At 68.4% G+C, this 10,852-nt stretch overlaps 2 protein-coding genes and 1 long non-coding RNA gene across 3 annotated transcripts in view; 1 reads left to right on the forward strand and 2 right to left on the reverse strand.

Moving 5' to 3' along the window:
- Positions 1-821: 821 nt before the first annotated feature.
- On the reverse strand, positions 822-1,638 carry LOC311426138. The gene is made up of 2 exons (XR_014686602.1): positions 1,559-1,638; positions 822-1,403 (listed from the first exon to the last, which is right to left on the reverse strand). It is a non-coding gene; the product is annotated as an uncharacterized lncRNA (long non-coding RNA).
- A 551-nt stretch (positions 1,639-2,189) lies between these two features.
- On the reverse strand, positions 2,190-5,217 carry GNG3 (G protein subunit gamma 3). The gene is made up of 3 exons (XM_084502306.1): positions 5,187-5,217; positions 4,306-4,419; positions 2,190-2,327 (listed from the first exon to the last, which is right to left on the reverse strand). Exons 2-3 carry the CDS (start codon positions 4,402-4,404, stop codon positions 2,199-2,201), a joined length of 228 nt encoding a protein of 75 aa, XP_084358432.1. The 5' UTR covers positions 4,405-4,419; positions 5,187-5,217; the 3' UTR covers positions 2,190-2,198.
- A 3,770-nt stretch (positions 5,218-8,987) lies between these two features.
- The window catches only part of BSCL2 (BSCL2 lipid droplet biogenesis associated, seipin), a 10,848-nt gene continuing 8,983 nt past the window's right edge, over positions 8,988-10,852 (forward strand). The window contains exons 1-2 of the mRNA XM_084502305.1: positions 8,988-9,260; positions 10,167-10,248. Of these exons, the coding sequence (XP_084358431.1) occupies positions 9,013-9,260; positions 10,167-10,248 (330 nt within the window). The 5' untranslated portion in view covers positions 8,988-9,012. The remainder of the gene's footprint in view (positions 9,261-10,166; positions 10,249-10,852) is intronic.

Consider the following 10,852-nt stretch of genomic DNA (forward strand, 5'->3'; position numbering starts at 1 on the left):
GGGGACCCTATAAGGGGTCTGGGGTCATGGCAGACCCCACAGAGACCCCTATAAAGGGGCTGGGGCTGTGGCAGACCCCATAGGGGGACCCCATAAAGGGTCTGGGGGCAAGGGGGACCCCACAAAGACCCCCAAAAAGGGTTTGGGGCCATAGGGGACCCTATAGGGGACCCTATAAAGGGTCTGGGGGTGAGGGGGACCCCATAGGGACCCCCCAGTGGGGCTGCCCCCCCCCCCCCCATAAACCTCCCTCTGCCCCATAGCGCCCCATAGCGCGCCCCATAGCGCCCCACATCGCCCCCCATTGCCCCCCCATTGCCCCATAGCGCCCCACATCTCCCCCCATAGCGCCCCACATCACCCCATAGCACCCCCAAACCCCCCCATTGCCCCCCACATCGCCCCATAGCGCCCCACATCCCCCCCAAACCGCCCCATAGCGCCCCACATCGCCCCACATCCCCCCCAAACCGCCCCACATCGCCCCACATCCCCCCCAAACCACCCCATAGCGCCCCACATCCCCCCCTTTCGGCCCCATAGCGCCCCACATCTCCCCCCATAGCGCCCCACATCACCCCATAGCGCCCCCCAAATCCCCCCCCATTGCCCCATAGCGCCCCCCAAGCCCCCCCATTGCCCCCCCCATCGCCCCATAGCGCCCCACATCACCCCATAGCCCCCCCCCAGATGCCATATGGGGTCCCGGGGGGGGGGTCCCAGACTTATGGGGCCGAGGGGGGGCTCCGTGGGGCGCTATGGGGCCGAAAGGGGGGGGTGGGGGGAACATCGGGGCCCCCCCAGACCCACACGGAGGCCGCTCGGTGCCAGACCCTTTATTTGTGCCGCTATGGGGCTGGGGGGGGGGGGCGCCCCATAGCCTGCCCCATAGCTCTGCCCCATAGCCCTGCCCCCCCCCCCATAACACCCCCATAACATTGGGGGGGGGAGGGGGCACGGCTCGGTGGGGCGCGACCCCCAAGTGTGGGGTGGGGATCCCAAAATGTGGGGTGGGGACCCCCAAGTGTGGGGTGGGACCCCCAAGTGTGGGGCAGGACCCCTAAGTGTGGGGTTGGGACCCCCAAGTGTGGGGTGGGACCTTCAAGTGTGGGGAGGGGGCCCCAAAATATGGGGGGGGGACCCTGCAAATGTTGGGCAGCCCCCCATGCGTGGGTCAGCCCCCCAAGTGTGGGGCAGGACCCCCAGATGTGGGGTGGGACCTTTAAGTGTGGGGAGGGGACCCCAAAATATGGGGGGGGACCCACAAATGTGGGGCAGGCCCCCAAGTGTGGGTCAGGACCCCTAAGTATAGGTCAGGACCCCTAAATATAGGTCAGGACCCCCAAGTGTGGGTTGGGACCCCCAAGTGTGGGTCGGGACCCCCAATTATGGGTCAGGGCCCCCTAGATGTGGGGTGGGGACCCCCAAGTGTGGGTCAGGACCCCAAAATATGGGGTCGGGACCCCCGCTATGGGGCAGCCCCCCAAGTGTGGGTCACCCCCCAGGTCTGATTCACCCCCCAAGTGTGGTTCAGGACCCCCAAGTGTGGGTCAGGGACCCCAATTATGGGTCAGAGCCCCCCAAGTGTGGGGTGGGGACCCCTAAGTGTGGGTCAGGACCCCCAAGTGTGGGTCAGGGCCCCCCAAGTGTGGGTCAGGACCTCAAAATATGGGGTCAGGACCCCCAATTACGGGTCAGAGCCCCCCAAGTGTGGGTCAGGACCCCCAGATGTGGGTCCGGGCCCCCCATATGTGGGTCGGGACCCCCAAGTGTGGGTCAGAGCCCCCCAAGTGTGGGTCAGGACCCCAAAATATGGGGTCAGGACCCCCAGATGTGGGTCAGAGCCCCCCATATGTGGGTCGGGACCCCCGCTATGGGGCTGCCCCCCAAGTGTGGGTCACCCCCCAGATCTGATTCACCCCCCAAGTGTGGTTCAGCCCCCCAAGTGTGGGTCAGGACCCCCAAGTGTGGGGTGGGGACCCCCAAGTGTGGGTCAGGACCCCCAATTATGGGTCAGGGACCCCCAATTATGGGTCAGAGCCCCCCAAGTGTGGGTCAGAGCCCCCCAAGTGTGGGTCAGGACCTCAAAATATGGGGTCAGGACCCCCAATTACGGGTCAGAGCCCCCCAAGTGTGGGTCAGGACCCCCATATGTGGGTCGCGCCCCCCGCTATGGGGCTGCCCCCCAAGTGTGGGGCTCAGAGCAGGGCGCAGAAGAACTTCTTCTCGCGGAAGGGGTTCTCGGAGGTGGGCACGGGGGTGATGAGGGGGTCCTCGCACGCGTGGGCGTCGCAGTACGACAGCAGCTCCGCCGCCGCCTTCGACACCTGCACGGCCCCGTCACTCCCAGTGCCTCCCAGTGCCTCCCAGTACATCCCAGTACATCCCAGTATCCCCCAGTGACCCCCCCCAGTAACTCCCAGTACATCCCAGTACATCCCAGTGCCTCCCAGTATCCCCTTTGACACCTGGGGCAAGGCTCTGTCACGCCCAGTGCCTCCCAGTAACTCCCAGTGCCTCCCAGTACATCCCAGTAACTCCCAGTACATCCCAGTATCCCCCAGTGGCCCCCCCCAGTAACTCCCAGTACATCCCAGTACATCCCAGTGCCTCCCAGTATCTCCTTCGACACCTGGGGCATGGCCCTGTCACGCCCAGCGCCTCCCAGTAACTCCCAGTACATCCCAGTGCCTCCCAGTACATTCCAGTATCCCCCAGTGACCCCCCCCAGTAACTCCCAGTACCTTCCAGTACATCCCAGTGACCCCCCCAGTAACTCCCAGGATCCCCCTGCCCCACAAGTGCCCCCCAAGTGCCCCCCCAGTGCCTCCCAGTACATCCCAGTACATCCCAGTATATCCCAGTATCCCCCAGTGACCCCCCCCAGTAACTCCCAGTACATCCCAGTACTTCCCAGTGCCTCCCAGTACATCCCAGTGACCCCCCCAGTAAACCCCAGTATCCCCCATTGCCCCCCCAACCCCCTAAATCCCCCCCCAACTGCCCCCTACCCCCCAATTACCCCCCCATTCCCCCCCAAATCCCCCCCAAATCCCCCCCAAATCCCCCCCCACCCCCTCAATCCCCCCTACTACCCCCCCTAATGCCCCCCAACCCCCCCCAAATCTCCCCTAAATCCCCCCCAATGCCCCCCCAGCTGCCCCCCACCCCCCAAATACCCCCCCAACCCCCCCCAATTTCCCCCCCAATACCCCCCAAACCCCCCCAAATCCCCCCCATCCCCCAATTACCCCCCCAATTCCCCCCCATACCCCCCCAACCCCCCCCAATACCCCACCAATTGCCCCCCCACCCCCCCCAAATACCCCCCAAACCCCCCCCAACCCCCCTACACCCCCCCTACACCCCCCCAACACCCCCCCCCACCCCAATTACCCCCCCAATCCCTCCCCCAACCCCCCCAATTCCCCCCCCATCCCCCCCAACCCCCCCATTCCCCCCTCAACTCCCCCCTACACCCCCCCACCCCCCTCAAAATGCCCCCCCCAAATTTCCCCCCCCCCATTTTCCCTCCCCCCCAAATTTCCCCCCCCACCTTGATCCTGCCCCCCCACCCCCCCTCTCTCACCCCCCAACCCCCCCATTTCCCCCCCAACCCCCCCAAATCCCCCCCCAATTCCCCCCCAACCCCCCCGCACCCCCCAATACCCCCCCAAATACCCCCCAATTCCCCCCTCCCAAATTCCCCCCCCACCTTGATCCTGCCTCCCCACCCCCCTTCTCCCCCCCCAACCCCCCTCTACACCCCCCCAACTCCCCCCAGGACCCCCTCCACCCCCCCCAATCCCCCCCAAACCCCCCCAAATCTACCCCCCATCCCCCCCACTCCCCCAAATTTCCCCCCCCCAAATTTCCCCCCCCACCTTGATTCTCCCCCAACCCCCCCCAAATCCCCCCCAACCCCCCCAATTCCCCCCCACCCCCCCAAATCCCCCCCCATCCCCCAATTACCCCCTCCATTCCCCCCCAACCCCCCCTCACCCCCCCCATTCCCCCCCCATCCGCCAATTACCCCCCCCAAAATCCCCCCCCAAATTTCCCCCCCCACCTCGATCCTGCCCCCCCACCCCCCTTCTCTCCCCCCCAACCCCCCCCACCCCCCCCATTCCCCCCCCAACCCCCCCATTCCCCCCCCCATTTCCCCCCCAAACCCCCCCCCCCCAAATCCCCCCCCAACCCCCCCCAATCCCCCCCCACCCCCCCAAATCCCCCCCCAACCCCCCCCAATCCCCCCCATTCCCCCCCCCAACCCCCCCCATTCCCCCCCCCAAATTCCCCCCCCACCTTGATCCTGCCCATGCTGGCCTCGATCTTGAGCTGCTCCACCAGCTTCCGCGCCTGCCCGATGCTCAGGGTGCTGCTGGGGGGGGGGTCGCCCTTCATCGGGGTCCGGGGGGGGCCTTTTTGGGAGGGGGGGGGCCCAAAAAATCACAGGGTGAAATTTGGGACCCCCCCCAAAAAAAACAGGGGGGTGGGGGGACAATAATTCGCTGAAAATGGACCCAAAATGGGGATGGGGGGGGGAAATGGGGGGGGTGGGGGGGGTGGGAGGTGCCCCCCCCCCTCTAAAAAAATAATGGGGGGGGCCCAAAAAAAATATTGGGGGGGGGTCCCTGGAATGGGAGGGGTCAAAATCACCCCATGGGGGGGGCCCGGCATCGCCCCCCCCCCCAAAAAAAAACCCCGGGGGGGGGTCTTTGGGGCTGCCCCCCCCCCAATACCCCCCTTTATGGCCCCCCCCCCCGAAAATACCCCGGGGGGGGCTCTTTGGGGCTCCCCCCCCCCCATAGAGACCCCCCCCAAAATAAAAACACCCCGGGGGGGGCCCCTTAGGGGCTGCCCCCCCCCAAATTCCCCCCTTATGCCCCCCCCCCCCAAAAAATACCCCCGGGGGGGGGGGCTCTGGGGCTCCCCCCCCCCCTTTTTGCCCCCCCCCCCCCCAAAAAAACACCCCCGGGGGGGGCTCTTTTGCCCCCCCCCCCCAAAAAAAAAGCCCCTCCCCCCCCCTTTTTAATGTCCCCCCCCCCCCAAAAAAAAAAACCCCACGGGGGGGGAAGGGCCGGGGGGTGCCCCCCCCCCCCGGGGGTTCCCCTCCCCCCCCCTCCCCCCCCCTCCCCCCCCCATTTTTTTTGCCCCCCCCTTTTTGCCCCCCCCCCCCCCCCCCACCTGCTCCCGGTGCCGGCGGCTCCGCAGCGCTCGGGGCGTGGCCGGGGGCGTGGCCTAAGGGAGTGGGTGTGGCCTAAACGGGGCGTGGTTACGCGTAGCCACGCCCCCGGTTCTTTTCCCGCAGTGGGCGGGGCCTCGAGGCGGAAGGGGCGGGGCCAGCGCCCGGCGCCGCGCGAGGCAGCGGGAGGCGAACGGCGGCCGGTGAGGGGGCGGGGCCTAAAGGGGGGGGGGGGAGGGGGCGGGGCTTGAGGGGGGCGGGGGCGGGGCCTTGAGGGGCGGGAGGGGGCGGGGCCGGCGCGCCCCACACTTGGGGGGCTGCCCCATAGCGGGGGGGGTGGGGGGTGGGGGTGGGGGAAGTGGGGGGTGTGGGGCTGCCCCATAGATATGGGGGGGGGTGGGGGGTGGGGGGGGGTGGGGGGCTGCCCCATAGCGCTATGGGGCAGGGGGGGGAGGTGTGGGGCTGCCCCATAGCAAGGGGGAGCCTGGGAGGGGGTTTGGGGCTGCCCCATAGCGCTATGGGGCAGGGGGGGGAGGTGTGGGGCTGCCCCATAGCAAGGGGGGGGCCTGGGGAGGCAGGGGTTGGGTGTGGGGCTCGGTGTGGGGCAGCCCCATAGCGCCGTGGGGTGCTGGGGGGTTGTGGGGCTGCCCCATAGCGAGGGGAAGGCCTGGGGGGGCAGGGAATGGGTGTGGGGCAGGGGCTGGCGCTGCCCCATAGCGCTATGGGGCAGGGGGGGAGGTGTGGGGCTGCCCCATAGCGAAGGGGGCCTGGTTCTATGGGGTGGGGCTCTATGGGTGTGGGGCAGGGCCTGGGGCTGCCCCATAGCGTCGTGAGGCAGGGGGGAGGTGTGGGGCTGCCCCATAGCGAGGGGGGGGGCCTGGGAGGCCTGGGGCTGGGTGTGGGGCTCGATGTGGGGCTGCCCCATAGCGCTGTGGGGTGTTGGGGGGTTGTGGGGCTGCCCCATAGCGAAGGGGGGGCCTGGGGGGCAGGGCTGGGTGTGGGGCTGCCCCATGGCGCTATGGGGCGGGGTTCTATGGGGTGGGGCTCTCTGGGTGTGGGGTAGGGCCTGGGGCTGCCCCATAGCACTGTGGGGTGTGCGGGGGTGTGGGGCAGCCCTATAGAAAGGGGGGGGCCGGGGGAGAGGTGTGCGGCTGCCCCATAGCGCCGTGGGGTGTATGGGGGTGTGTGGGGCTGCCCCATAGCGAGGGGGGGACCTGGGGGGGCAGGGACTGGGTGTAGGGTTGGGTGTGGGGCTGCCCCATAGAAAGGGGGGGGCATGGGCGGGCTGCCCCATAGCGAGGGGGGGCCTAGGGGGGCAGGGGCTGGGTGTGGGGCTGGGTGTGGGGCTGCCCCATAGCGCTATGGGGCACGGGGGAGGTGTGGGGCTGGGTGGGGCAGGGCCTGGGATTGCCCCATAGCGCCGTGGGGCAGGGGGTGGCTGTGGGGTTGCCCCATAGCGAGGAGAGGGCCTGGGGGGGCAGGGAATGGGTGTGGGGCAGGGCCTGGGGCTGCCCCATAGCGCTATGGGGCAGGACCCTGCCCCCCAACCTCCTGACCCTTTCCCCCATTTCTCCCCCAGCTCCCATGGGGCTGCCCCACAGCGGGGCCTGGACCTCGGGACCCCCCCCGGGGGGCCCGGCCCCACTGGTGCTGTGGGTCCGGGAGGCGGCGGCCGCCGTGGGGCTGGGGCTGGGGCTGGGGTCCCCATAGCGCTATGGGGCAGGGCACGGCTATGGGGCAGGATCTGGGCTCCATATAGTGCTATGGGGCAGAACTCATCTATGGGGCAGGGCACATCTATGGGGCAGGACGCAGTTATGGGGCAGAATCCAGGCTCCCCATAGTGCTATGGGGCAGGACGCATCTATGGGGCAGGATCCGAGCTCCTTGTAGTGCTATGGGGCAGGACACATCTATGGGGCAGGACACATCTATGGGGCAGGATGGAGTTATGGGGCAGGATCTGGGCTCCATATATTGCTATGGGGCAGGACGCAGTTATGGGGCAGGATCTGAGCTCCTTGTAGTGCTATGGGGCAGAACACATCTATGGGGCAGGACTCATCTATGGGGCAGGACTGATCTATGGGGCAGGATCCAGACTCCCTACCCCACTGTGGGGCAGGACACATCTATGGGGCACCCCCCAACCTCACCACCCTTTTTATCCTCAGCTCCCATGGGGCCGCCCCACAGCGGGGCCTGGACCTCGGGACCCCCCCCGGGGGGCCCGGCCCCACTGGTGCCGTGGGTCCGGGAGGCGGCGGCCGCCGTGGGGCTGGGGCTGCGCCGGGCGGCGCTGCGGGGAGCCGTGGGGCTGAGCGCGGGGCTGCTGCTGCTGTGGGGCAGGGCACATCTATGGGGCAGGATGCAGCTATGGGGCCGGATCTGGGCTCCATATTTTGCTATGGGGCAGAACACATCTATGGGGCAGGGCGCATCTATGGGGCAGGACGCATCTATGGGGCAGGACCCAAGCTCCCTAGAGTGCTATGGGGCAGGGCACATCTATGGGGCAGGACGGAGTTATGGGGCAGGACCTGGGCTCCCAAGATTGCTATGGGGCAGGACACATCTATGGGGCAGGACACATCTATGGGGCAGGACGCATCTATGGGGCAGGACGCATCTATGGGGCAGGATGCATCTATGGGGCAGGACCCAAGCTCCCTAGAGTGCTATGGGGCAGAACTCATCTATGGGGCAGGGCACATCTATGGGGCAGGATCTGGACTCCCCACCCTGCTATGGGGCAGGACACATCTATGGGGCACCCCCCAACCTCACCACCCCTTTCTTCCCCCATTTCTCCCCCAGCTCCCATGGGGCCACCCCACAGCGGGGCCTGGACCTCGGGACCCCCCCCGGGGGGCCCGGCCCCACTGGTGCCGTGGGTCCGGGAGGCGGCGGCCGCCGTGGGGCTGGGGCTGCGCCGGGCGGCGCTGCGGGGAGCCGTGGGGCTGAGCGCGGGGCTGCTGCTGCTGTGGGGCAGGACACATCTATGGGGCAGGACACAGCTATGGGGCAGGATCCAAGCTCCCTATAATGCTATGGGGCAGAACTCATCTATGGGGCAGGACGCAGTTATGGGGCAGGACCTGGGCTCCCAAGATTGCTATGGGGCAGGACGGAGCTATGGGGCAGGATCCAGGCTCCCAACATTGCTATGGGGCAGGGCACATCTATGGGGCAGGATGCATCTATGGGGCAGGACCCAGGCTCCAAACATTGCTATGGGGCAGAACACATCTATGGGGCACCCCATAACCTCACCACCCCTTTTTCTTCTCAGCTCCCATGGGGCCGCCCCACAGCGGGGCCTGGACCTCGGGACCCCCGCCGGGGGGCCCGGCCCCACTGGTGCCGTGGGTCCGGGAGGCGGCGGCCGCCGTGGGGCTGGGGCTGCGCCGGGCGGCGCTGCGGGGAGCCGTGGGGCTGAGCGCGGGGCTGCTGCTGCTGTGGGGCAGGGCACATCTATGGGGCAGGATGCAGCTATGGGGCAGGATCTGGGCTCCATATATTGCTATGGGGCACGACACATCTATGGGGCAGGACACAGCTATGGGGCAGGATCCAAGCTCCCTATAATGCTATGGGGCAGAACTCATCTATGGGGCAGGGCGCATCTATGGGGCAGGACTGATCTATGGGGCAGGATCCAAGTTCCTTATAGTGTTATGGGGCAGAACACATCTATGGGGCAGGACAAATCTATGGGGCAGGATCCAAGCTCCCTATAGTGCTATGGGGCAGAACACATCTATGGGGCAGGATGCATCTATGGGGCACCCCATAACCCCACCACCCCTTTCTGCCCCCCAGCTCCCATGGGGCCGCCCCACAGCGGGGCCTGGACCTCGGGACCCCCGCCGGGGGGCCCGGCCCCACTGGTGCCGTGGGTCCGGGAGGCGGCGGCCGCCGTGGGGCTGGGGCTGCGTCGGGCGGCGCTGCGGGGAGCCGTGGGGCTGAGCGCGGGGCTGCTGCTGCTGTGGGGCTCCGTCTTCCTCTACGGCAGCTTCTACTACGCCTACATGCCCGCCGCCTGCTTCGTCGCCCCCGTGCACTACAGCTTCAGGTGGGGGGGGGGGAATTGGGGGGGGGTGTGGGGGGGTTGGGGGGGTGTGGGGTGGGGGTGGGGGGGTGTAGGGGGGATATGGGGGGGGTGGGAGGGGGATATGGGGGGGGAGGGGGGGATATGGGGGGGGAGGGGGGGTGTGGAGGGGTGTGGGGGGGGTGTGGGGGGTGTGTGTGTGGGGGGAGGGGCATATGGGGGGGGTATGGGGGGGAATGGGGGGAAAAGGGGGGATATGGGGGGGAATGGGGGGGTGGGAGGGGGATATAGGGGGGGAGGGGGGGGTCTAGGGGGGACATGGGGGGGGACATGGGGGGATATGGGGGGGGAGGGGGGGGGTGTGGGGGGTGTGGGGGGGGTGTAGGGGGGACATGGGAGGGGTGGGAGGGGGATATGGGGGGGGAGGGGGGGGATATGGGGGGCATGGGGGGGAGGGGAGGGTGTGGGGGGGTGTGGGAGTGGGGAGGGGGTGGGGGGTGAGGGAGGGGAATGGGGGGAAATGGAGGGGTGGGGGGGGACATGGGGGGGTGAGAGGGGGTGGGGGGCAATGGGGGTTGGGGAAGGGGTGGGGGGAAATGGGGGTCTGGGGGGGATGGGGGGTGAGGGGGGACATGGGGGGGGAGGGGAGGGTGTGGGGGTGTGTGTGTGGGGGGAGGGGGACAAGGGTGTAAGGGGGGGGAATGAGGGGAAATGGGGGGGCGGGGGGGGACATGGGGGGGGAGGGGAGGGGGTAAGGGGGGGGATATGGGGGATGTGGGGAGGGGGTGGGGAAGAAGGGGGGGAGATATGGGGGGTGGGGGGGGAATGGGGGGGTCATGGGGGGGCTTGGGGCCATGGGGGGCCATGGGGGGGTCATGGGGTGTGGGGGGGTCGTGGGGGGCGTGGTGTGAGCTGTGCCCCCCCCCCCAGGACCGACTGCACCCCTCGTGGCGCTGAGCTCTGCTCCTTCCCCACCGCCAACGTCTCCCTGCTCAGAGCCAACAGGGAGAGGGTGAGGGGGGGGGAGGGGCGGGGGGGTGGGGGGGGAGGGGGAGGTGTTGGGGGGGGTGGGGGGGGTGTGGGGGGGGTGTGGGGGGTGGGAGGGGGGCCAGGGGGAATTGGGGGGGGGCTGGGGGGGTGTTGGGGGTGGGTGTGGGGCGGCTGGGGGTCACTTGGGGTTACTGGGGGTCACCGGGGGTCACTTGAGGTCATTGGGGGTCACTTGAGGTCACTTGGGGTCACTTGGGGTCATTGGGGGTCACTGGGGGTCACTTGAGGTCACTGGGGGTCACTGGGGGTCACTTGGGGTCACTGGGGGTCACTGGGGGTCCCAGGGGTCACTGGGGGTTGCCAGGGGTCCCCCCCATGGGTCCCAGGGGTCACTTGGGGTCACACCGTGGGTGCTGGGGGTCCCATGGGTGTCACCACGTGTCCCCTGGCACCCATGGGTGCTGCGTGTGTCCTGTGGCACCCATGGGTGCTCTGTGTTTCCCACGTGTCCCATGGCACCCATGGGTCTCACCTCATGTCCTGTGGCACCCATGGGTGCTCCCCCCAGGCGCTGTCCCCGGGCCAGCTGTGGGTCCCACGGGTCTCACCTTGGGTCCCATGGGTGC

This window comes from Aythya ferina, assembly GCF_964211825.1.
Source record: "Aythya ferina genome assembly, chromosome: 38".
Taxonomy (NCBI): domain Eukaryota; kingdom Metazoa; phylum Chordata; class Aves; order Anseriformes; family Anatidae; genus Aythya; species Aythya ferina.

Excerpts from the sequence above, each read along its gene's own strand:
- GNG3 (XM_084502306.1), bottom strand. The coding sequence starts at position 4,404 with ATGAAGGGCGACCCCCCCCCCAGCAGCACCCTGAGCATCGGGCAGGCG. Across the intron at positions 2,328-4,305 it reads CCAGCATGGGCAGGATCAAG|GTGTCGAAGGCGGCGGCGGA; the intron begins GTGGGGGGGGAA and ends GGGGCCGTGCAG.